Raw genomic sequence first — 27,766 nt, 5'->3', positions numbered from 1 at the left:
TCCCAGGCCTGGCAGCTGGTGCTTCTGCCTTACCTGGGGGCTGCCCATGGCTGGGTGTCCTGAACATGTAGAAGTCAGTTAGCATGTGAAGACTAAATGTGTCTGTGGAGTTCCAATTATGCTTTTAAGCAAATAGTATTTAAATCTTGGCTAATGTGAGCATTTGGGTTTGTGTGCTGGTGATCTGAGCTATTCTAAACAGTTCAGATGATTTTATAAAGATGTTTTAGAGCATGGAATCTGAAAATCTAGTAAACTGAGAGTACTCTGTGTAATTTATAAGCTGTTTTGCATGTAGTGTTAGTGGATGGATTGCTTTTGAAGGGTAGATTAATGTTTCTTGAAATAGCGTGAACACAAACCAATAAATTAAGCCTCAAACTTGCTCCCACTGTTCATAATTCACTGTGTTGGCAATGACAATTCTATTAGCAGCTTTCCTATTTTCCCGGTGTGCAATTTTTAAATAAAGTGTCTTTAAATGTCACAAAGTGGCTGTACTATCACACTAAAATATAAAACTTTATATAAAAAACCCTTATGTACACTTCCTATGATATATGTGTATATGTCAGTGAATTGAAGCAGGAATAGACAAATTCAGCTGAAGGAGATTTCTGTGCTACTCAGGATAAGCCTGATAATTTCTAAGTTATGGATTAGAAATTAACCTAACTATTAATTTGATGATAGGAAGTAATCATTTAATATCTTATGTTACCACTTAATATTAAGTAGTCCTGATAGCAAATGCTACTGAAACTTGTGAGCACTTAGCAAGATATGGTAGGAAAGAATTTTAGGGACGTGCAGAGCAAAGACCTTTGAATTCCTGGTAGCTCTTAAACACAGCAGCAGCTGTTAAATCTGATCCTACTTATCTGCATTTACATATTGTTGTCAACATAACTAAAGATCTTTGCTATTTCGTACCTGATGTTGCTTAATTATAGCAGCAAAATCAAGGTCAGTACAAAAAGGAGGAGTGAGAAGCATTTTGTATACTTGATACAGTTTTTGAGTCAACTTTGTCAGAAGTTCTGAGCCCTGGGTAGCTGCTGACCCCTTTTTAATTTGGGTTGCTTTGCATATGTGAAATTACACTTAGTTACAGTTATGAAGATGCAGGCATTCATCAGTGGTTCTTAAAACATTCTCCTAAACTTTTCTTTGGCACTCCTGCAGAAGTTCAGAGGTTGCTGCTTCAGCAAAAGTGACTCCAGAGTGACTTGAGTAGCATTTTTACAAAGGTTGTTCTAAATCCTTTTGAAGAAAACTTGAATTGGAGTTGGGCTGGAAACAAACCTTGGCTCTGACCTTTCACGAACTTGAAAATTTGAGACTGAATTCTTCAGTTTTCAGGTGTGCTTTTCAATCATGTGCAAGGAATACAAATCCTGTTTCTCTTTGTCAGATTTCCAGTTTGTAGAATTATTCTCTGGTTTACTGCCCTAGTCTGCTGATAGTGTAACAGGTGTGCGAGCAAAAATGCCCATGATGAAATTTTGCTGTAACATCTTGTTAAGTGTGATGATTGGTCCCAAACTAATATTTAAAGAATGTGAGATTAAACTGGCCACACTCCAAATGTGTTTTAAAATTGCGCAGTAGATCATGTATCTGTGATCTGTGAAGTCTATGGTTTATCTGCCAAATTCAGAACTTTTCTCTTTGCACTCCTCTTTGGGAGCACAGGATAGATGAACATTTATCCCAAACTGATGATGGTTTGTTTGGATACTAAAGTGCCCAGATGGAACTCTGAAGTGCTGGTGGTTTTGTTTTGTTTTTTGGAGTAAATAATATCGGGGCAAATCAGAAGATGTATGAATAAGGATAGCTTTGCCATTTATCTCTAGAAATGCACTATTGCCTTAGTTCTTTGAGATGCATCTGGAGATTGCTCAGTCTTGGTTTTGCTATCTCTTGGGAGCACCCTAGATGAGAAAGTACAATCCAGTATGTTAAAGCTGTCTGTGTAAATGGATGGGAACCTTGGCAGAGCTCATACTGGGTCAGTCTAGCTGGGCTGCATTGCCTAAAACTGTACAAAATTTGAGAAATTTATTATGTCTGATATACTGCAGTTTATTCTCTGCAAATATAGTGTTCTCTTAGTAATTACCAGACATAATTAGTTTCAGTTCCAGCTCTAAGAAAGAGGCCGTGTGAATGGACTTTAATACTCTCTTCCAAATGGACATTTCTATTATTAATATTCTGGAAAGTAAACAATATCTAGTAAGTGATGTAACAAGGAATTCATGGTACTGTTTGAGTAAAATATAATGTTAACTTATTCTATTCAAGTTGAATTTTTAATGATAATGTTATTTCCTGCCCTTTCTCCTTCTAATACATAATACATTTATCTTATTAAAATGAGTGAAAATGAATGAATGAAAATCACTGTGTAACCTTGCCACAAACTGAATCTGCAATGGTTTCTGGAAGGGAAATAATCTTTCCAGTGAGAGTTGGTCTGTGAAGGGGGGTGCCAATATTTAATGCAATAGGAGCTTTCAGAAGAGAGTTCTGTTTGTTCATTAGTAGATTCTCTTTCTGTGGGTTTTCTTGGAGTTTTCATAAAATAAGAGGCTTTGGTGATGGAAGTATGGAATAAAATGACTTGTAGAAATGTAGCATTAATATTGTCTACAGCTTAGTGCTGTATTTATAGGTGCATCATTGTATTAACTATTTAGTCCACCCTAAATATCAGGAACAAAATTGTAGGCTAGTTAGAAGTACCATAGGCTAACAGAGTGGAAATAGCTGAAACAGAAATATCCCAGTGACAAATCAGATGGATTGCTTGTTTGTTTTCTCAGGCAGGATGGGTTGACTGCTGTCTCACAGCTGCAGCCCAGCTCCTTATACAGAGGAATTGCTGTGTGGCAGAACAAAGATCGCAGTGCAGATCACTCTATCCCTTTTGCCTTCCCAGGGAGCACATCACGACAAATGCTGAAGGGATGTTTGCAGGAAGGCAAAACTATCTCAGCTGTTCAAGACACATTCATTAAAAATATTGGCTTGTAGACTTGATGCAGCATACAGAGCCAAGTCTGTGTTAAATTCAACAGCTGTTTTTGAACTAAGCTTGAAGAACAAATGTCTCCTTCCTCATCAGAAGCAAGCAGTGTTAATAAGATGACAGATCAATCTAGTAAAAGTTGAAATCTATATACTGTTCATATTCCTAAATAGAAGTGCTCTCAATATTAAAGATATTACATTAACTTTAATTGTATTTGGATATTTGTAATTCTTTCAAAGCTGCCTGTTTCAGGTAATATAGTTGATTAGGAGTACTTTCCAATGCCCTTCTGCCATCAATAGGAATACCTTTCATTATTTTACATTCTTTTATAGTTCAAATAATTACAAGAAAGATGCAACAGAAAAAGTTTTTAGTGGAACTGATGCATTTGTTCTGATGTTGCCATTTCTTTGCTACTGCTGTCTCTTATGCTAGTCTAAGTAAGTATTGCTGTAGTTCTGTATGAATGATACCTCACGAGTGACCTAACTTCTCTGTTTAATGAGCATGACACCCTGGCAGCACATCAGAATGATCCAACTCATGTACCCCACTTGTCTCCTTCTAGAGTCAGAGAATCTTTTGTCATACAAATGCATGGATACCTAATCTTTGCTAAAGTCCAAGAAGCAAGTGACAATCTGGAAAAGGAATTCTGCTGAAAGTATTTCAATTTTGTGACCCTTCAGTTGTTCTGGAATTTTAATGGTCTTGAGAGACAGCAACATTTTCTGTGAAAACATTTGTACAGCTTGCAAATTTACAGATCTGTTTTCAAGCAATGAAATACTTATATCGCCTCTGCTGGCCTTGGCCTTTGTCCGGTAGTGTTTGAAGACCGTGTCTAAAATAATCATAGATGGATACTGGGCTTAGTACCTTGGCATTGTTATCTTGAAGGGCTGCATTCTGTGAGCTGAGATTAGTTTGGGAACTCATTGTGCCAGGTAACACCGATCATTCTAAATCATTTCATAAACTGAAGTGACTGTTCAAGTGGGAAGAGTTGATTCATAGTAAAAGGAATCTTAGATTTCTGTATATATGTGAAGAAATCTCTGGAGTATCATCAATGTTTGATCTTTGAACTTAGCTTTGTTTAATGTCAGCATATTATAAGAGTGTTTTTGATGGATGAACATCAAAAGGATGCTGTTTCCTCAGTTCTCTGCACATAAAGATGTGCTCGTTTACAAATTTATAGTAATTAGATATTTGGGGACCTTTTTTATACAAAAGTTCTGTTAGCTAAACTGTAACTTTTTAGAGAAAACAGTAGGTCCCCTTTTGTGTGAATGGTGCACATTAGAGAGGAAAAACACTACAGGGGCTGTTAATGACTGTTTTGCCCTGTGATTCCTGCACAAGCCCTGAGTGTGTATTCATAGCCTTCAGTCAAAAGAATTGAGGCTGAGAATGTGGAAATGCTGGATGTGTTCTTACTTTGTTGCCTTAAATTTTGACAAGTTAAATAATGGTCTAGAGGTGACCTGGACTTCCTGGAAGGAAGGGAGCTGTATGATTCTTCACATCTTTTCAGAGGGTCAAGAAAGGGCAAAAGGACAGGGAAAGAAAAAGATAGTGAGGGCAAATGATGTCTGGTGATATCTCCAATTGTACAGTACTATGGCTTTAATATACTCTAGCTGCAGTGCTCCAGAATGAATGCTTTTAAAAAGCGGAAAATACTGAGACTTAATTGGCTGTAAAAATACTGTGAATGTAATTGTGAGAGTAGTTTTACTTGTTCTAAAAGCTCTTTCTGTATAAGGGAACAGATAGAAAACATAAAGTTATTGTACAAGCTAGCAGATGACTGTGCGTTAACCTCTGAATCTTGCCATCTGCTTGCCATATCAAGTGAATAAATAGCTTGCAGGTAGCAGTGCAAGTGGGGACTGTGGACTAGGTTGTCTGATCCAAATTCTTGTATCTATAATGAAATAAATGAACAAATATCCATGTGACTCAACTTGAGATAGTAACACCACTGAAGTTCTTTAAAGGCACTTGCTTTTTTGATGTTTTTTGGTGGGAGTGGAGGGAAGAGGGGAAAGGGGACTTTAGAATAATGTAGTCATTTTTTGTTTCCTGGAAAGATTTAATTGGAAAAAAAATGAAGTGCTTTCACATAAGGTAGATGCTAATAAAATTAAGACTGAAAATGCTTTACTGTGAACATTAGCACAAAATGTGGGTTTTTTTGTTTTTTTTTTTGTTTTGTTTTTAATTTTTAATTTATTTTTTAGCTTTGTGAAGGCAAAGGGAATCCAGAAGCCTGAAGGCTTCACATGTATTAAGATCAGTACCTGTTCTTGTAGAGTGCTTAGGTCTTAAAAAAAAAAAAAATAAAGTGAAAAAAAGTGTATCAATGACAAGAAAATGGAAAATAGATAACAGTAAACTGAGAGGACAATAACAAGTACAGGTGATAGAGGGATTTCTGAGGGAACTATTTGAGTAATGTTTATGTAAGGTACGTGTGTAATATATATACGTGTGTACATAATATAATTGAAGTAATGCTTGGAAAATGAGTGGGGAAGTCATTAAAATTCTTCCTGAAAGTTTTGTAATGGTTCTAAAGATTGAAGTTGGGGGATTTGAGAGAGGGGAAGGCAACTAATTTTAAATAAATAATTAAATAAAAGTAGTATTGTATTTTTCAGAAGAACTAGGCCATATTATTCTATTCCTTGCCAAAATCACTTCAGGGCAGTCTAACCTCAAGACTGTTGAAAGAAGGGCACTTTGTTTTGGGGATGGCTCATTCAGTAACCACTGCTGGTTTTAGGACAGATGGAATCTGACTAATAACAAGAAAACCATTAACTCTAAGTACAGCCGTTATAATTAAAACTGATGCCTCCAGGCACCTAAAAAAAGAAGCCAAGAATCTTGACTATGGGATATGCTCTTATAGTAGGACATTTCTTCCTTTCTGCATGCAGAGACTTAATAGCTACAAATTATAATGCTTCTAGATCAATTTCTTGCCCTGAGTCTGATGATGGAACATACACTGGTTTATGTTTTTATTTTTTCAAATTCTATAAATTAATTGGAGAAAAGAGTTGCATCAATGGCAGCTAAAACTAGGGTTGCATTAGAAACATGCATAGGTACACTGAAAGCAGGCTTATTTCTGGGGAAATTTAACATTACTAGCTATTAAAGAATAGGGTACAGTGTCAGGGCTTGAGTGTTCCATCCTGGTCTGGGAAGTTAAACTTTCATACTGATAGGTGAAGTGTTTCTTTCTTGTGAAAGCCACTGTTCCACTGGGAACAGATTTTTGTCTTCAGATGTTTCTGATGGTCTTTGTATTTGGGATTATCCCGAATACTGTTAGTATAGACTACAAATTTAATCTACAGATTTAAGGAAGTTCAGGTTTTAATACTACTTCTGCATCTTTAGTATGAAATTTAGTTAGTGCTCTAAAAGCACAGTTATGTTAGTTTTTGTTTTTAAGATTTTCAGCGATGAATCTCTCGGACTACCAGCAAACTGTGTGTAGAATTTAATGTTCAGATGGCTGCTTTGAAATAAAATAGAAGTGCAACTTAAATTGAGAAAATTATCCTGAAAGTATTATGCCTTTTTGCGTTAAATTGCATAAGGATATTTCAGATGGTGGATTTTGATTTATTATTATTGAATTGAAAACTGATTCCTGGGATGGAAGGCTGAAACTTTTTTGTCTCAATAAGTTTTATTGTTCGTTCTTTCTTAGATAATAAATATTGAGACCTTTTTGTTATATGTAAGATAACTGTGTAGATGTAGTGGTATCCAAAGCTTGAGGATTAAATTCTGTATGAAGAATATGGCTCATTCTTGATGAAAGATTTTTGGCTATTCATTCTGACTCCACAAGTACTTCCCAGTCCATGTTGAAAGTAACCCTTGGCAGATGGATAACTAAATTAAAGGGAATATATAAATATTTGATACAAATGAGAGACCAAGCTTGATTTGACCATTTTTTAAATGCTTGGCTTCTGATTATTGCTCTTTTTATATGTTAAAGTAACTGTAAACTGTATTTTGCTCTAGCTTTATTCACAGTGGAAAAGCATTTCTTAGCTATGAGGGAAAAGGATCTTTAGAAGTGAGTTATTTTAATCAGAACCATAAATGTTGGAAAGTCATGCTTGTATCTTAACTGTTACTTTTAATGTAATGTTTCAGGATGAACTCTGTAAATCAAAGGATTCTTCAGAATCCATGATTTCATTCTTTGCAAGATCTTACCCTCAAAATCAGAAAGAAACCTGTCCAGTAGTTTGACATATATATACTGAAATGGTGCCTTTTGTGGGTATATTTGATACATAAGGACACAGTGCTACTTAATAGTTCTTTGTACATATGCAAAAAAAAAGTTTCAGGACTTTTCTTGGTTGTGAAACAGACTATCACGACATCATTAAACTTCCTTAAAGATTTCTGATGTGTGGTTATATCAAAAAGTTACTGAAATCACTGCGTTGAACTTTATTCAAATGTTTAAAACAAAAAATGTGGCCTGCATCTAATTGAGTAAATTTAATATTTCCTGCCTTCTGGGTGGAATGAGGACAACTCTACAATTTAGAGGTAAAATGGCTTTGTAAGTTGTGAGCTGCAGGGGAAAATGCAATTACTTCACTTGTAAAATGATTAATGTAATAACCATGTGATTTTTCAAGCAGTGGGATCAGACCCAATTCAGTTTTTGTAGTATCAGTTATTTCCTTGTGAGAAAATCTGAACTACAAATAACTGAACAGCAATGGAGGAAAAAAACCCAAACTGGTCAAATTATTTTGGCAGATCATTAAGCCAAAGTATTTTAAGCAATTTTCTCTTCCAGGTCCATTTTTTAATTGCCTGATGCTGATATTAAGAGCACCCCTGGTTTATCAAAGCAAAATACTTAGTTTTCTTCCATATGCCTACTTGATGCAATACTAACCTGTAACATAAACTGATGTCTCTACAGACATCTAATCAGTTAATCTCATGAGATGGGTATTGAAAATGGTCTTCAGGTAAAGCAAGTGGAAACTGTAGGGCCTTTTTAGCAGAGTGAAATGTTGTTCTAGAGGATTAGCTGTAAGTGTTTTGTGAAACTACTTGCTGCTGGGAAGGATAATAGAAAACTTTTGTAAACAAAACTCCATGCTCCTCCTCCTTTGACTTGTTTTCTGCTTGGCTGTATTTGCTATTCTGCAGATCATTTTGTCTGCCGCACTATGTAGCATACCTAAGGGGACTGCATTCTGAAATAGCCTGTTGACTTGAACCGTAACTGTCTAGAAATTGTTTTTTTGTGACATATGCCAAGCTTCCTAGGGGGTGGATGGGTAAGGCTGCTTTGTATAATTTATCCTTCTGCTTAATAGCTTCCCCTTCCTGGGATGGACAGAGAACCCTTTGATAGAGAAATGTAAAAATACGTCTCAGTAGTTTTGTGCTTAGATCACTGTTACTTCCATCTGTGCACAGCTTCAGTAATGTGCACGCTAAAAAAATTAATTTGCTTCTCCTCCTCCTTCCCACAAATAACCTGGACAACTGTATGTAGAAGGTAACAATGTTTTTCCAGGCAACTGGAATTGCCCTGAGGAAGTTTGCACCTCTGTTCTGAATGTCTGTATTATGTGTATTGAAGTGTTTTTGTTAAATATTTGTGTACTGAAGATGGTTCCAGGTTATCCAGGTGGTGGTAGGATGCATCATTTGCCCAGTGCCGCTTTTTATTTGCATGCTGGAGCAAGTATGTTCCTCTGCCTCTCACTGAGCAGGCAGATGGTATCAATAACCTTGATATGAAGTACATGGCATGGACTGGAGGATGTTGCTTTTTGTGGAAATATGTGGAAATATGTATTCCAACCATTGCTTCAAAGTATTTCCAAACACTAGGAAAAAAAAGAGAACTTAGGTTACTATGAAATGTGAGATAGATGAACTGAGTGAGTGCAGAGAGAATGAGTTCAGCCCAAATGCTATCTAGCCTTAAGCTCAGTAGTGTATGCAGCAGTGAAAGCTGAGCAATAAAATCAAGGTGATCTTTTTTTCCTATCAGAAATCCATGTTGGGAGTGTTTGGAAAACAATTTTCAGGCAGTAGCGGCTGACGACAGTCCAGGAATAGAGATAACAAGCTCTTTGTGGAAACCATATACTAGTAGCTACACTTCAGTGGTATGGTAATTGAATATGAGCTATTTATGGAAGTTACTGTTTTGCTGCTTCTCCTGGATTGATAGATGTCTGAGCTTAACAATTAAGCTTCAGAAGAAAAAAAATTGCATCTGCTACCTAAGGAAGTGCCTATTTTCTAAGAGCAAGCATGGACAGGAATAGCAAACTGATTTATTTTTTTTAAGCTCATTTTTTGGTATGGATGCTGAAAGTTTGTCTCTCTCTCTCTCTTTCCCTCTGTGTGTGTGTGTGTGTAATGCCTTTGTAAGGCCTAAAGAAGTTTTGACAGTCACCACTAGAATGAGCAATGTCTGTCAAGAGCTGGAATGGAAGGCCTCATGTGTTGGGGGTCATCTCCATCTCTTTTGTCTTTGAGCTTACCCATATTCTGACTTCACAGACCTTCCTAAGGATTAATTGTTACCAGTTGTATCATATCTGTTCCCAATCCTAATGTGCATGAAGAATGCTTGTGACCACTGTGCTTTAAGGTCAGCATCTGAAGGCAATGCATCTAGCTTGAGGGACTGGAAGCAGTCTTCTGCAGTGTGTACATCTGGCCTGTGTGCATTGTATCTGACTGTTAGGTGTCACATTATGAAAGAAACTTTATCTCGCTGAAAGTTTTTAGAGATCCTGTGGCCACTAAGTTCTCATATTTGGAAAAGAGCAAAACTATGACAATATTACCTAAGTTATTTAAAAAAAAAAAAAAACAACTTGATTTTTCCTAGTGTGCAGAACAGTTATTTTTCTGCCTATTAAATCAAAATGCAATGTAGTAATTGTAATTCTGTAACTGACCTTTCAGTTTTGTGATGGGCAGGCCCAAGAGAACGTCTTAGCAGTGGGTGCTCATTCCTTCCTTCAGTTGTGTGTGATAAAAGAATCTTGCTGGAACAGTCATAATTAGTGGTAGAAATAATATTTTTCTCATCCTGGAACATACCTTGTTTAAAGTACTGCCAGCTGCACAGGTCTTACTAAATATTTTATCGGTTCTTTTAATAATCTTCAGCACGGTAGAGTTTTCTGTATAGCTGTCTAAAATATATGAATTCTTGCAAACTAGCTCTTTTTTTGTAAAATCTCCATTCCATATGTTTGTGTTCCTGGACATGCTGTTCTGCACAGTGCTGGCAATGTGCTGATGCTGACCTAGGCCTACTTAGCAAGGGAAAAACAGAGAATGTGCTTGTTTTGGGGCTTAGGGAGGTTTTAGATATCTGATTACTATGTCCAGAAAGCAAGGCTGCTGTAAGACTCATGGTGTGTTTCTAATGGAGTATTGCAGATCTTTTGTGATCCATGGGGGCAAATAATGTCATTCAGGCTCAGTGGGATAAAATAAAAATCCAAGAAAGCTCGAATTTGTAACAGTCTTTTTGTTGGGGGTGGAAATTTCCTGACAGATTTCATTAAATTTCAAGAGGGGAAAAAAAAAAAACAACCAAATAGTACTGAATATGTAATAGAGGGAGGAAGAAGAGAGCAGTTTTGACACTTATTCCTACAGTAGATCTTGAAAAATAGTTTGGTTGTTTTTTTTTTTTTAAATAAAAGGGAAGTTATTTTGTGTAGCTTCTGCTTTAAAAATAAAAATCTAATGGTAATTTGACTTGCAACAGAGAGCAAGAATGGAAAACCCCAGCAATGGCTGGAGTTATTGTAAGCTGTGTTGGGCACCCTGCTCGGCTCTGGCTGAGATGTTTGCCTGTCTTCAAGGCTTACAGCAAAGATGCTGGCTGATGTCCAGCATAGCTGCACTCCTGTGACTGCCTTATGCTGGTGCATTGATGCTCCATCTGATGCTGGAGAGGTTTCCTGGCATGCAGCACTGTGCAGGCTCTAAGTTGAAGAAAGACAGAAAGGCAGACTTGGCTATTTATTTATTTATTTATTTATTTATTTATTTATTTTGCAGCGTCACATGAACCAATAATCTTAATGAACCGAGGGCTGCTTTTACTATGGGTTTCTAACAAGCTGCCCAGGATGCAGAAGTGATCGCTAATTAACTTCACGTCAGTCTTTCATCCTTACCCGGATAAAGATACTGAAACAAATCTTTACCCAATGATCAGAATTGGTTCATTGTATTATTTCTTTCACTGATCACTGAAGAATTCTCATTCTACCTTTTGTCACACTGTACTAAGAAATGTCCAGTGATTCTGCAGATTATTTGGATCTCTCTGAAGATTTAGATATGGAAAAGGTTCTTTTAAAGCTTGATTTTGCTCTGGAATCTCCTACATTGATTATTTTTGATTCTGAATTCTCAGCTTTACCTTACGAGGCTGAAAGCTAGTTACGGGTTCATTAGCAATAAAGCTGGATTGCTTTGGCATGAGGAAGAAACAGAACAGGGCAAATAGATTAATATTTTGCACTGGATTTATTTATTTATTTTTCCCTAAAATGCTGTGAGTTTTATGTTTCTAATCATCTTAAGAGACAGAAAACTTGTCAGTATGTGTGACGTTAAATGAAATTTCCTTATTGGGAAGAAAAAGATGGAGCCTGGGTGTAAGGAGCGCGGAAAAGGTGGGGTCAGTTTTGTTCCTGTTTTGACTGATAAAATGATCCCATCTTGAGAAAAATATGATCTTCAAGAGCTTCTATAACTTGATGTATTTTATCATTTATTTCTTCACAACTCTGAGAAACAGACAAATGTGTGGTTTTAGAGTTTTATGAACTGTTTTTTTACAAACAGTAGCACTTACTGGGTAGTATCTGATGAGTCCAGTGATTATGAATGTCATAGCTAAGACTGAAGAAAAGCTTAAAACAGCAAAAGACTTGCATGTGTGCTGGTTGTCACTGATGTTTCAGGGACTGGTAGCACATATTTTAGGTAGTATTCCTTTTATTGGCTTTAAATGTTAGACTTTTTAACTTCTAATAAATTTATTTTAAATTTAAGAATAACTTTTCTTATTTAATGCCTAAATAGTAGAGAAAGCCTTAGAAAAACTTGCTGAAACATAAAGAGAACGTGTGGGAAGACTGTCATCCTAACTGTTCATATCTTATTTTTCAGGTCTGAAGGTGACAGTTCAAGAAGTGTCAGGTATGTGCATATCCTCCTCTTTCAGTCATGTTGCATTAACTTTTTTCTTAGAAAATACTTTTATTTAAAAAGCACAATTTTAAGTGTAGAATGGAAACAGATGTACAAGTGTTTTGTTATTAGTACTACCTAGCGTGCCATTTGTATTTTCAATAATGAAACTTCTATATTGGATAAATGCAGTAATGGATAATATGATATTCTTGAACGCTTCTAGTTACAGTATGGTTTAATTAAGACTTGCATCTTAATTTTGGTAACTGCAAAATATTGTTTCTAGTTGATTTACAGTATTTAAACTGGAAAAAAAATAGCATACTAAATGCTCGCTTGTGCTAACAAAGGAGTGCTGCAGCTTTCATTTGCTGGTGTGACATCTGTACTAGGGAAAGGGCACATACTTGTTATGGTCTTCTGGCTTTCTTGGCAGCCTTCATTTCTTTACCTGACAGAGAATCTTCATTGACTAGTTGCTATGATACTTACTGTGCACTTGGAAGATTCAGATAATTTAGAGAATTTAATGTTGCTATCACCTACATCAACTCATTCAGTTAGTGTTTTTCAAATGTTATCTCAAAGGTGGTACATTTTGAAGAAAAGTAGCTGTTTTAGTCAAACTTGTGGAACTTTGTGCAGTGTCCTACAAGTAACTAAAACTACAAGCCCATGGGCTTGCATCTGAAAGTCTTGTGTAAATTAGATCTTTACAGTTAATTAGATCTCTCTTTCCTCCTTCCTTTAAAATGTTCAGTATTGTCAGGATCATTGAACTTGTTAACTCTACTGGGATCTTTTTACCAGTTGTTGTGCCTCTGAGCTATAAAGAGAAGTATTAAGATTGCCAAAGAAAGAAGCATTTCTCCCTGGGGGGCTTTGTGTTTTCCCCACCTTCCCAACCTGTGATAAGCAGCTGTCAGGCCGCAGAAGTCTGAAGCCAAATGTGATTTACCTGTCACTTGGAGACCTTAGGTTCAGCTCAGGTTGCTTACAGAGCTGAGTGAGTATAAGCTGATTCCAGACCTGAGGGACTGGCTTTGGAATACCCAGCTCTTTTCACATTTGACTGGACTACCCACTGTCAGTGATGCAGTAGGATTTCATACTGTTGATCAGTTGCAAAAGTTATTGCTTCTCTAGATTTGTTTTCAGTAGCTTTATAACTTGTTGTAAGAATGTAGATTTATATAAAAGATATTTTGAAGTGCCCTAAAATTCTGCAAATGCCGAATCTGGTTATGCAAGAGCAAGGTTGATGCAGTAAAGCAATGTGTTTAGAGATAAAATACTGAAACAATTAAATAAGTGAGTAAAAAATAGGAAAACTCCCATGAATTATTTATTTCAAATGCTATTTCTCCACTGGTGAAAGTTATATTGAAATGAGTTGGTAACACAATAAAATGTGCATTGTGAGGTGGTACTTGACTTGGATGGAATACAAATGCCTTAACAATACAAAGTGACTTTGCAGTACAAACAAACTGTATTAATGGTGATCAGCTTATAGTTTGAGATTAAATAGGATTTTTCACTCTTCCCCATTGCATTGGTAAGGCTTGTCTCTGTAAGATGTGCTGGGAGGGCAACTACTAGTGTGCCAAACAGCATAACCACCTAGAAGTTACTCTTTGCACAATTGCTTTAATTCAGTGATGCAGCTGCACGTCAGTGTCAGTCTTCTCCATCATCCTTCTGAGGGAAGAGAGCAGTTTCCAGGCATGAGGATGGATGGGCAAATGGAGATGTGATGATTGCAAGCTGCCAAGCTGGGAGAGATGAGGGTGATACTGCTTCACGCAGTCAGTTGCCCAGCATTTCATTATTTCTAGTGCAATAGCATCTGAAACCACTGTCTGGTCTACACATTTTTACCCTGCTCTTCTTGGTGTACTGTGCACTGATGTCATCAGAGACTCTGAACCGTAAAGTGCTCACAATTTTTTTCCATTCACTTTACTCTAAGTGGTATACACTTAGAGTAGCGAAGCTCTTTGCTCAAGAGCAAGCAATTGTATTTAGTATAACAAAATAACTTCACAGTGTCATTAGTGGCATTTTAGACACTTGAGTTTTAGGAAAGACATTATGAAAATGGATTGTCAACTGCAACTAGACTTTGATTTCCCAGGAATACTGAGTGCCTTAAATTTGTTGTGTTTTGTGTTGTGTTGGTTTTTTTTTTTTTGAGTGCTCAGTTTGAGGTGTTCAAAAACTTTCTGATTTTCAAAAAGGTTGAGTGTGTGTCTCAGCAGTTGGTGTAAGAGTTCTAAATTCCATACTGACTTGACAAGCAGAATTACTAATATGGGGCCTGCTCCAAAAGTAATGCCTCCTATTTTATTATGACTCGTGTCGTAACAGATGGATGCTGGTGGTATGGCAGAAGAGATTGAACCTTCCTGCTAATATTTTGTTACTTGTTGTGTTTGTGCAACAGTTTTCAGCAGAATACTTTGTGAGACTGCCCGTGTCCGGCATGGAAGTGTGTGCAAAGCAAAGGGTTGCTGTTGAATTCCTCCATGAGGGAAAATATGGCACCCGTTGACATTCACTGACATTTGCTGAATGTTTATGGAGACCAAACTGTGGATGTGAGCAGAGTGAGGTGCTGGTTGTTGTGTTTCAGCAATGATGTCATCATAGCAGCTGTGAAACTGTGTCACCTCTGCTAGTGCAGACATTTATGAGTATAGCATATAGGATCTTTTTAATTGCTGGCAAAAATGCAGTGTTAATGTTGGTGACAACATGGAAAAATACTGTTTTGTAGCTGATTATTTGCTACATTAAACAGTATTGTTATGCTCCTTGTGTCTGTTGCAGTTTCCATGGAAATAAACAGGGGACATTACTTTCAGGATGATCTATATCTTAAAAAGCAAAAAACCAAAACTCCAACAAAGCCTTGCCAGTCAACCATGGATGCTTAATCAGAATACCTTACCTTTTAGTGACTGAAATAGTAGATGAATTAAGTAGTTGAATTTTGGAAAGTTATCATCATGTGATTGAGAAGCATATACCCCACTTTATAGACCTTCATTTGGTTTTATTTATCCTCTGCTGGAAGAAGACAAAGGATACCATTCTTGAGACAGTTCACTTAAGGGAGTGAGTTGTGTTCTACTTCTCAGGTGATACAGACGAAATCGTATTATTCTCTCAAAGAATAACCAGTAACTGCATGTCATTAGCTAGTAGGAGGAAAATGCGTGAATGGAGCTTTTTAACCTGACAGTCTATTATTCTGTCCTTCAAATTGTAAGCCTATTTTTCCATGGACTGTTTTTCAGTGAAGGAATAAACATTAGGGAACTCGGTGTTTGGTGACTCAGAAGCTTCAAGCAGTGTAAGTGATTTTAAGCAATCATGGCCATGGCCCAAATTGTATTTGGGGAACAAAACTTAAGCTATGCAACTTCTTTTGTTTGTTTGTTTTGACTCCTCCTAACTCCCTTAAATGATATTTCCTTGGTCTCAGTTGGAAAAGAAATAGCATGGAGCTGAAAGGTGAATTAATTTAGAAAAGGAATGATTTGCTTTGGCAATAATTGTGTCAGTAGGTAGGCATATGTTTGTGGTTTAATTTTTATTTCAGTATCATATGAATATTTTGACTTACAAATTACTGAGAATACTATTTTGCACCAAATAGTAGAATCAGGTCTTCCTAAATTCAGATACCATCCAGGTGGATAAACTATAGCATATGCAAGTAGTTTGCTTGAAATTATTTCCACTGGAAATAGACAGCTGTAATTCATGTAAGTTTCAAAGTGCTGTTTGTGCTCAATAGAATTCTCTTGACAGACTGGCAGTTGTCAAATTTGCAATCTTGAAGAAAAGACAAAGCTTTAAGTGGTTTCACATTAATTCAATGCAGCTACTTTTTATAGTCAATTCTGGAAGGAGTTGTTCCTTGTTCACAAGTAGTCCCACTGGTTACAGTGTAAGATAAGGCCTGCCTAATGAGCAACATGTGTGCACAACTTAATTCAATAAGTTGAGCACTTGTAATGCCACAGGATTTAACTTCTGTGTAGATAAAGTAGTTTAAATTTCTTTCATGATTTCACTGTTCCACAGTAAATGTTGAGTTGCTTTTGTTCTTTTCTATTAGAATTCACATGAAAAGCTGGCTTAAATCTGGGGGATAGAATATGAGAATAAAGAAAAGAAAATAGGCTCTCTTAGACTTGCTGTGTGCACCATAATATTTTTCACAGGCTTTGGACAGTTTTGATTCTGCAGCACCTGCTGAAGTGCTTGTAATTACTCAGTTCATTTCTTCACTGTCACCCTTGATAAGGCAAATAGAAGCAGTTTGTATTTTGACTAGAACTTAGTGCACGTATTAGCTGTTTGATGGGACAAGGAGAACTGTCAGTAAGTTGACTGGTTTTTTTGGCATGCTGAAGAGATCCTGCTATGCAGCTTCCACTGAGTGATGTTGCTTTCCAGCTTCCTTTTGCTTGTGTTTTTTCAGAAGAACTGAATGTGGTGTACTCTTTTGATACAAAGCTGGCCCTGCTGCACATCTGTTTTAGGGAAGAACTAACAGCGAGTCCAAACAGAACCTCACATCTGCTGTAGTTGTGAAAGATCCAGAGAAGAACTGGGTATGTTCTTAAGTCAGCTTAGCTTATCTATTTATAGCAGTTAGTCTTTTATGGCCTTATGGAACTTGGAATATTCCAAGATCGTTTATGTAATATTTTAGAGCTGGGTTGAAAATGACCTCAAAATCATCTTGTGTGCAGAGTTGTCAACCACCAAACCGGGCTGCCCAGAGCCACATCCAGCCTGGTCTTGAATGCCTTCAGGGATTGGGCAGAAAACAAATGTTACATCAACTGATTTCAAATTATACTTTTATGTTGTTTGGAAATGAAGCTTTAATCTAGTGGGTGCAGAGAAAGTAGTAAGGAAGTAGTCCCTCTTGCATACTTTTTCATGCATACTTTGTATTTTATGCATAGTGAAGACTGTGTAACGTTCTGTGACTTCTTATGGTAAAAATGATTAACTGAAAGCTCTAACCTTTTGTGCCTCTGCCTTGCTCTATCATTGGATGTCTTCTGTTCAGATTAAGAGGAGAAAGCAAAGTACTTTAACTTGTTTCTATAATGGATGACCTCACTTGCTGAAACCCCATATTGACTGCACAGTCTTCTTCTGAACATATCTGTTAATAAATCCCAACTACTCTTGACTAATTTCTGCCATCAATTTGGTCCCATTAACTTCTTGTTGATTAAATCAAGTACATTAGTTGGGATGCCCCTATAATTTGTTTAGAATAGTTAACTTTATCAGGGGAATAATATTCTTCCTCTGAATTTTAATGAAAGAAGCAATCTCTGTATGCAGAACTAGAGAGTGGAGCTGAAACAAAGTGAGCTGTATGAAATACTAGTTACACTCACTGTACAACAAGTAGAGAAATCTTATTTTGAAGATAAAGCGACTTGCTCCTGGTTTTATGTTTACTGCAGTTCTAATGTGTGGTGTATGGTGCAGATGTGATGAGTCATATTCAGGAGCTGTGTTATGAAGATTTATAACAGCACACTTACAGAATGCTCTCTAGAAATCTTCAGTCTTTCAATTTCTTTAAGTGCTTTTGTTTCTCATATAGCTGAAGGCAATTTGATCTTCAACACTTTAGGACTGGTAAATACTTGAACACACTGATTAGAATAAAGTGAATTTTGAACTCAATAAAATGCTTGCCTATTGCAGACCAGTAATGTGTATGAATTAAGATGACTTACGATTCGACAGTTTGGGGGGGGGAGGGAGGAAGGCCAGGCATGCTTCCCTTTAGACCAGGTTGCCCCATCCAAGCTGGCCCAGAACACTTTTGGGAACTTGGCATCCCCAGCTTCTCTGGGCAGCCTTTTGCAAGTGCCTTGCCAACCTTGTTTTGTTAGCAAAAAGCCGGGTTCCTTAGAATCTACCTCTGTCTTCGTAGCGCTGCTTCACTGTTTCATAGGGTTTGCATAATCATGGCTTATGACCTTGTTCTTTCCTAGGATATGTTTGATAGTGGCTACAAAATTTACTGAACAATCTTTGAACGAATCAGAATGAAATGGAACTTTCTTATAACAGTATGTGGTTTCTGCTGTTTCCAAATGTAATCCTTCTTTGATCTTGTGGAAGTGTGTTCTATTAACATAGAAAGTCTGAGACAATGGAATATACTGTGTTAGGCTGGGTGTTAAATATTCAAGATTTAATTGAGGAAAGTATTTTGAATTAGTGTATGTATTTGTGTGTATAGATGTTCAGATGGAAAACAGCTTCAGAGAAGCAGTCCTGTAACAACATTAAGTATGTAATAACTTAAGTATTTTAATGAATGTCAGAATTCTGAGATTACCAAAATACTTGATTAGAGAAGTATAATCTTTTTTTAAAAGTACTGTGGCAATAAAGCATACATGAGTTTCTTTATATGTATTTTGGTAAAGTATTTCAATATATGATAATCCACAGTGCTTAATCGCCTTGTAAACAGTCTTTTAATTTCCTGTTTTAGCTCCATTGTAGATATTAAAATGTGTTTGTGTTGCTGGAGCTGTGTAGGCAAAAGGCGTGGGAGTTTAATGGATTTTCCTTTCCTTTTTGTCTGAATTATTGTTGTAGTAAAAGCAGTATGAATGCTTGCTAAGCAAGGAAAGCTGAAGCTAGAAGTAAACCTCAACTGCGTTTTAGGGAAATGCAGGCTGAATTACAGACCATGTAAAAGATACAGCACTGTGCTCCAAACCCTCATCCTATTCATTATATCAGTTCTTGAATGTGTGTGTATTCCATATGCCTGTGTTTCCATTTAAGTACTAATGACTCTTGAACATTTTTTCTCAGACTGTGCTCAGCAGGTACTTTTCTCTTGCTAGAAGTGACCTTGCTTGCAAATTACATTACACCTTTAAAACTGTAGTTTCAATAACCCCTCACACCTCCAAAAGAAAACTTACAAACTCTTTGGATATCATTGGTGGGTGCAGACATCCTGATTTTATAGCAGGATTTCTATATTTGTCTTTATATCTGCTCTATGAAGATGTATAGTAATAGATCTTTATTTTCTTCAAGACTGTCCACCTTTCACTGTGCACATCTAACCTCAATCATTACCAGTTGGAGGCTCTTATGGAGATTTTTCAAATGCAGTTCATTAATGAGCATTTTAATTATCACTCTGAGGACAAATATAATTCTCTATTTCTTAACTAAAATAAGGCAATGCAAAAAGTTTAGTATTAGAGTATAATGCAAGCTGATCTTTGGGAGGATGTTTAGTGGCAGAACTGATATCTACTCTTAGAAAGGATGTAGAGTGTTATTAGACAATGGAGATATAATAGGGGAGGGATGGGAAGGGTTGTATAAAAACCAAGTACTAGTTCCTCTTTCTGAAAGATAGACATGATTCTTAAAGCCTGTATCTTCTCAGGTCCTTGTACAAGTTAAAAGTGTTAGCTAATAAAATGATAAAAGTAGAAAAGATGTACTTAACCAAATCTGTGGAGTTTTGATCTCTGTTCTGACTTCAATAGATTTAAAACTTAGGCTATTGTTTTTTCATATGTTCTCCTAACAGTAGCAATAGTGAAAAGTAATGTGATGATGAGCAGCACATTTCACCTGAAGTATCAAAATTAAAGAGACAGGACTGATCTTAATTTATTTCCAATTGAACTGCTTTTTATTCGCTACTCAAAGCAAAGGTAGATTTCTCCCTTAAGCATTGTCATTTTGTGCTGTGTTCTTAAAGTAACAGGAGGTCCATTCTGTCTGAATGGCAAAGAATAGACAGACATCAGTCTGAGCTGTGAGTTTTGGGCAACTGTAAATAATTGTTATTGCACAACAAATTAGTCACTGGTGTTCATTTTATTTTATTTTTGGAGAAATTGAGTTAGTAGTCTGCATAGTTAGAAGAAATGAGCAGTGTCTATTGCTTATCAACTGAATTGCAGCAGATGGAGCTGGCACGTAATTCCTCTAGCCTAAAACCTTAAGTGTTCTTACCTGATCCTCAAATGATAGCTTGGTACAAATCCAGATTAAACCTGGTGTTGTGAGCGTTGGCGTAGTGTGGATTTGCTTTCTTTAGAGTCAGTAATAAAAGCAAGAGTTCTTGGAATGTTAAGATTTGTTACAATGGAAAGATTTAAGATTTCCAGGTTTAGTTCAATATGATATTATACCTGCTTATTCATGGCTTTGTTATAGTAGCTCTTATTTAGGCCTTGTTCCCGTTGCTTGCTGCCACATGTGCAAGCCCTTCTAATTGTGAGTCAGTGGAAGAAATGAAAGTAACCCTGTGGCCAGTGTTCCATTTGTGCTGATGTAGCTGACTGCCTAGGACCTAAACACCTATGTTTTACATGGAAGAAAATGTTTATTCATGGAAGTCATTAAAATGGAAAGAAAAATAACTTGTATTGCTGCAAAAAGCTCAGGAAAGACCTTGAACTAATGTTAATGGAGTTGGGAATAGCTGTATATTATGAGAGATCAGCAGGAGTGATTTATGTAAACTAGGCCCATTGATTACAAAAAGTGACATAAGACAAATGGGGAGGGGGAAGAGTCAAGTGCTATTCTGCATATCAGGGGTGTGTGCACTTCTAAAATTCATAATATAGAATCAGACATGTACTGAAACAGAAAAACAATCAAACAAAACCAAGGCCAGCAGTATTACCCACTGAGTGCTCAGTAGGCCTCCAAAGGAGAGACACTGGGTATTAAGTTTTGCCTGGTCTTAAAGCTACCTAAAGGAACCTGAGGCTAGGAGCAGTGTGTCAGAGCAAGACTCTTCCTTTTCCAGGAGATTCCTCCAAGGTTATGTATTAGGGCACAGCTAATTTAAAAAATATGTATATTAAAAAGCAGTTCTAAGTACATGGTTAGGATAACTTCTTGCTATCAAAACAGTATCTTGAAGATGCTTAACTGGCTTTTGGTTATGGGTGACTGTGTGCAAAGCAGTAGAATTCCATACAGTTTGTATGCTCTTGTTGGTATTCTTTGTGGTTGGTGGGTAAGATGAAATGAGGGTACAAATCTAGGACAAAGAGCTGGTGAAGCACTGTTAAGAGCAGGGACACAAACTGCTTGACACTGTCACTGGTACAGGAGCTCCATATTCTTTCCAAATTCTTCTTTGTTTCTGAACCTGTAGGCCAGTTCTCACAGGGAACTATTAACAGTATCTGCGAAGGATTTGTTTGGATACTAAGACTTCACTCTTGTAAGGAACTGTGCTGCAAAATGAGGTTGAATTTAACAACAGTGCGATCAGCCAGGGCCTTAGCCGAAAAACTGATTGTGCAAAACAGGAAACACTGTCAGCTGCAAAAAACAATGTGTGCATACCAAATGAATACAAATTTAGAACTACTACCCAGGTTAGTTACTTTAACATATTATCATTAGTGAGAAGATACAGTAGAACAGTAACACTCTGTTGCCTTAGTGTCTTTAATAATGAAAGCCACCTCTACTTTAAAGAAGGATTAAGTAGAACATGAAGTAGTACAAATTCTTAAAGTGCTAAGAAATAAGTGAAATTGCAGAAGACCTTGGACAATAAGAAGACAATGCTTATCTGCCACATGAGCTTAATCACTGAGTATCACACACCAAATTTTCATAAGCTGGTTTTGAGTAAACTTGCTAGATTTAACTAGGAATCTTTTACTTTGATTTCTGAAGTATTTCCCTGTGCTTGCTGTGTTGCTAGCCCAAATGTAGCATGTATTAATTGGAAACAAACAAAAGCAAACTTTCTTGCTTATTTAAATGACACAAGCAGGATGTTGGAACAGCACAGGCTGCCCCCCACTGCTACAGCAGGTATGTTTGCCACAGCTTTGCCTTTTCAGTTAATCACTGCTTCTCTTCCATTCATCTGTAAAGATGGCTTTTGGCACCTTGTAGAAGCTGAGACTCCGGGCAGAGACCGTAGAGCAACAGCCAAGTGCTGTGACCCACTTTAGGGAGTTTAAATGGCTCTAATACTGCATTATAGAGTAGGTGTTGGACACTCGTAAAGTGCCAGGCATGGGTCTAAACCTATTAGCTCTCTTGGACAGAGATATACTGAAGCTGCATTTCAACTAGTTTTATTCCTGCAGAACTTGACTGTACCAGAAGCAACCACTGCTGTACCAGGCCCCCAAATGACCAAGTGCTTTGCTGTGCAAGGATATTTAGGTTGAGAGAAAATAATCTCTTAGTCTTCATTGAAATTCCTGTTTCTCTAATTACTAGTGGTAGGCTATATGTTTAGTACAAAATCTTTTTTTGCACTATGCAGTAGTTAAGGTTACATCATGTAAACTTTCCAGTGAAATTGCTGGAATTGTCAGTAGAATATTCGTGCTCCGAATGAGGTAAAAGGCTTGAAAACTGAAGGAAGTGGAGGGTATATACATTTGAAAGACTGAGATCATTTTACTAAGATGGATTTCAGGCTGTAATAAGTTGAATGCAATAGTGAGGCTTATAGTCTAGAGTGGAAATAGAGCTCAACATCTCTGAAGTATGAAATAAAATGGTTGTTGATTTTGATCCCTGCGATTTCTGCTTATGAGTTAAAATCTTCAGCCTGGAAGAGACAACCATAGGTTTACTGTTGTTGTTTTTCAGTTGTTTCTTTGTTTTTACCAATGGCTTGAGGCTGAATCATAATCAAAGAATTCAGGAAATTTTATACTGAAATAATAATTCTATGCAAGGCAAGATAGCTCAGCTTTTCTGCCATGTTTTGCCTTGCACAAGTGGAGGACACAAGCTTGTCCAGTTTTTCTATTTATCTAGCAGCAGGATTTTGTCCAAGTCTGTTCTGTTCACCATTCCGTTAGGCATAACTGTAACTTAAGCATAAAAGAATGGATCACAACTAGCAGTTTAAGCTTGGAGTACTTTTGGATAGGTAAGTACAGGTGTCCCTCATCATGGGGAAATAACTGAGCAGTTAGAACATTCAGAGGGGTTTCTACAGGAAATGAAGTAGCTTGGCCAAATAAGTAAATCTGCAGAGAAATACAGATGTCTATTATGTGTTCTAAGATGTTCACTGCAGTTCTTGTTCATCCTTCCCACAATCAAACTTATTATTTTCCAGGGAAAGTCATGTCATGTGCCATTGTACAGATCCTATAAATATAGGGGAGGGCCAAAATCCAGTATTCATCCTGAGAAGGAAGATTGAATCATGCACTGTGCTCCAAAGCAATGAGCCATAGGAAAGTTGCCAACCAGAAATGAAGTATGTGTTTTGCAGGCTGCTGCAGAGCGAAGGACTTAAACTGAGAATAATCTATTAAGGAGTCATAACTGATCTGCTGGGCATATATAGATTAATGTTTGTATGTGGAAGCAACTCAGATGTGTGCAGTATTACAGCTGTGCCTACAAGCAATTGCAACCAAAGAGAATGGTTTGTGTGCAAGGGTAACTTTTAGCTGCCTTGGTTTGGAGACAAGTGGTTCTGTGGTCAAGTCCTCAAATGGAAGTGAGGCTTTCAGGTAGAAGGTGTATGAAATTTGTACAGCCAGGGAGTGCTTGTGCTTCTGGAGTGCTGCCAGGAAAACCATTCCAGGGAAATGTGTGTAGCTCGATCAGTTGGCTTTGTGGCAGCTTTCTGCTTCTGGAACGTTATGAGGTTGCTGCTGTGCATCTGTGATTCGGCTGGTGTGTATAAAGAAGACAATCAATTGCAAAAAGTAATTAAAAAGAAGTGACAGTTACTTCAAATAACTTCCTAAGTGCCATTTTCTGTACAAAATAATGACAAATCTCTTGAGATAATAGAAGGTTTAGTGCATTTTAATATCTTTATAATGAATAAATCATTTCTTTTGTAAGGTTAATGAAAGCAGATGTGATGTGAAAGATGAAATGTGGTTGCTATGTAGGAATTCCTTTCTTGAAGTGTGTACATCTACAGTCCTGGCCAGATACAGTCTGCTCAGGGATTGTGCAGTGTGGATTTATGATGCTTAATACATCCAGCAGTGTTACTACCTACTAAAACCAGCCTGTCTCCAAATATTTACCAGCCTCTGACTTGAAGTCACTCTCACAGATCACGCCTTTCTTCTAACTACACAATTGCTGGTCTACAGTTTCATAAATACTGAGAAACAGCATGTAATTAAGAATCTCTTGTATTTGTCAGGCTTGTCATTGAAATAAGGGCAAGAATTCCAAACATAGTGCAAAATTCTGCTTTCGTAGACTCTTTTGTCTGTTTTGCTGACACTAAGTGGGTATTTTGATATGTCGAGTGACAAGATAAACACGATACAGTTTGCCACTGCTTTTTATAGTTTCATAATGGATGTTCTTTATTTTTTTCCAAAGGCACTATGCAGCAAAAATTCATTCATTGTGACTTAATCATCTAGTTTAAACTCACACGTAAACAACTTCTTTAAGAATCCTCTAAGGAATTTAGAAGTTAAAAAAACAAGCCAGAATTTGTTTCAAGTACTGTATTCTTTCTATACTTCCTTTTCCTGATTGATTTGTTAGATGTGAACATAAAATAGAATCATCTCCAAAGAATAAATACTGCTGCCATCCCATGCTCAGATAGCCATGGCTGTTCTTGCAGGCAGCAGGCTACCGTATGTGTCCTCACTCTTCTGACAAGCAAAAGTGGGGCATGGTACAAGCCTGTAGAAAGGAGAGAGTGCTTGTGATTTCTTAAGGGCATTAAGTATTTCTGTGTTTCATCTTTAAAGTGTACAGTTTTAGCTGGGAAAATGGTTTAATATATTTAAGATATCTACTTCATTGTTTTATATAACTGTAATACCTTTATGTGGTGTTTTTCTTCCAACCCTTCTTGTTCTATACTGATTATAAGGTTATTGTCCTGTTTCAGCTTCAGCATGCTGCTGTTTCTGTGATTAGTTCCAAGATATCATCTGGGTATACAGGCTGAAAATCTTGCTTGGCTGGCTGCTCCCTCTGCATTTAAATGGTCTGATTTTTCTGATGGTTTATATAAAACAACAAAAAAGATCCAACTGATACGACATGTCAGTAGTCTGACTTGTTCTGGGGACTACTTTTGTTAATTTTATTTTTGTTGGTTTTGTTCCTTAAGACTCATAACTTCATAAATACTTCTGACTGCTCTCTGTAAGCTCTTGAATGTACATCACCACATCACTACAGTTCCTTTGGATTGTTTGTTACCAAACATAGCAATGCTGTTGAGGTGTTGCAGAATAATTTATCAGAAATAGGCATTTTTAATTTGAGAAGTAAACCGGAGTACAATATAAGCACATGCACTTCTGTCTTATTCAGCTGCTGTGCTGCTATTGCTTTGAAGGTTTTAGGAACCTGTCTCAAAGATCTGATGCAAATCCTGTGTTACTGGAAGAGACAGGCAGGTTCTCTGATTTAGAACTGCCTGATTTACTCCCACTTTCAATAGTGGAAACTGCCTTTCTATCTTTCCCATGCCTTCACCATCCCCTTTGTTACGGGAGGAATTCATCAACTTGCATCTTGAAGTGCTGTCATAATGCATGTAATGGCAACTAAGACTGACTTTCCTTCTCACGTTAATACCTGTGTAAGAACCACTGCAGTCTCAGTGTCCAATTCACACTGACAAAGCATAACTTGAAAAAATGCTTGTCCTAGGCTAGAAAGTGGTTGCATTAAACTACTGAGAGAGATGCGTGGCTTTAGAAGCTTATTCTGTGTTTGTGCTAATTTATGACATTGATTATCTCATTTTTCTGTGACATGTTCTTCTAGAGCATGACAAACTGTGGCCAAGAACTTCAGGAAGTTTTGTGATGGATGTAGTGGGAGGGTAAAGGGGGATATTTCTTAATCCTGGGGGAGATGTTGTTTGAATGAAGGTTGTTTACCCTATTTCATGTTGTAGAATTTCTGCAGCTTAGATGAATGAAATATGGCTTCTAAGTTTTCTCTTATTTGTTGGCTTATTTACAACGCTGGCTGATTGCTTGTGCTTCAGCTTGCCGTGAAATTGGTTTACGCCAAGAAAAAAATAGAATCAACTTCTCAATAAATAGAACTGAGAATATTTTTAGAAAGCCTACAGCTCACAGCCCCGATCAAATAACACACCGTATTCTGTCGATGCCTTCTGATGAATTATGAAACAATGAATGTTTTACAGAAATAATGTTTTTAACCAAACACTTGAATCTGCGCTTGTTTCCATGTAGATACCTGATTTTATTTAATAGTTTCTAGTGAGTAATCACAGATGATGATGCTGGCAGTCATAAAATATCAGAGATTGAGAATTAAAATTAACCCTTTGATGGTCAGGTAAAATAGACATTACTTGCTGGTTATTTCCTGAGCTGCTCTGCTTGTAAAAAGTATCCTACAGCTTTGAAAAATGCATTCTAAAAATGTCAAAACAGCATTTCAAAGAAAGAAGCATTCTGAATGGATTCATTTTGAATAGTGGAAGGCACCAATGCTGAAGCTGAAAAACGTTAAATGGATTTTTAGTGCAGTTTTGTACCATTGCTTTACTAGGAGTCATACATTACTTTATTCCATTTTGTGAAAGGCAAAGAGAATTACTCTTGTAGCCACAAGAAGGGAGCTAGAGCCCAGGGCACACTGTAACGAGATGTCAAGGAAGCTGAAAGCTGATGCACGGGTGACAACATTTCAGAATGATTCATGTTTTCAGTCCTGTGAGAACTGGAGGGTCAGCTGCTTTCAGTGCTTCTGGTATCATCTGAACTCACTAAGTAGTAAAATCCTAATGGATGAGGTGAGATTCTTGTTCCTCATGGAAACTCAGTTTCCTAATCCCATGCTCAAGTTTTTCTTTAAGATTCAGACTTATTAGTGATTTTATTATTATTATTTTTGGAGTAACGTGCATTGCATTTTTTCTTCCCAAGAAATGTTATTCGTGACCCTGATGCTGAGTAACTTGCAGAAAATGCACAGAACTTACGGTGATACATACAGAGTGTAGAAAGCTACTTGCAGTGTAGGAAAATAGAAGAAAGCAGGTTTAATATCTTATTGTTACCAGATTATTAGTGATGCTCTAGTCTGTATCTGGAGATCCTATTTTGAAGCGAAGGAATTGCTGTAATTCCACGGGAAAATTTGCAATCTGAAACCTCATTTACAGCTTAAACAATTCTGAAGTGGTTGGCATGAATCTTACAGGCATGGTATAAAGCAGTATAAAACGTGTCTCATACTTGAATCTTCAGTTTATAAATGCCAGTTTTTAATTTTACATTGATCCAGTGATACCAGTTTTTTGAGTTTATGCTTTTTGAAAGGACTGATGGAAATCATTTGTTTTCATGGTGTTCCTGTCGCAACAGCCATTCCACCATAAGCACTGAAAATGCAATTAAGAGGTCAGAGTGATGTTCCTACTATGCTTAT

The 27,766-nt window shown here is 37.0% G+C and overlaps 1 protein-coding gene across 9 annotated transcripts in view; it reads left to right on the top strand.

The window, feature by feature from the left end:
- The window catches only part of IQSEC1 (IQ motif and Sec7 domain ArfGEF 1), a 248,336-nt gene that overhangs the window by 28,635 nt on the left and 191,935 nt on the right, over positions 1–27,766 (top strand). For 8 of the 9 annotated variants that reach the window (XM_015874694.2, XM_032447347.1, XM_015874692.2 and 5 more), the window contains exon 2: positions 12,284–12,313. The exons of the other annotated variant lie outside the window; for it this stretch is intronic. In XM_015874694.2, the coding sequence (XP_015730180.1) occupies positions 12,284–12,313 (30 nt within the window). The remainder of the gene's footprint in view (positions 1–12,283; positions 12,314–27,766) is intronic. 9 annotated transcript variants of the gene reach the window in all.

Source organism: Coturnix japonica, chromosome 12, assembly GCF_001577835.2.
Source record: "Coturnix japonica isolate 7356 chromosome 12, Coturnix japonica 2.1, whole genome shotgun sequence".
NCBI classification, from domain to species: Eukaryota; Metazoa; Chordata; class Aves; order Galliformes; family Phasianidae; genus Coturnix; species Coturnix japonica.
This window is presented reverse-complemented; position numbering and strand designations above follow the sequence as displayed.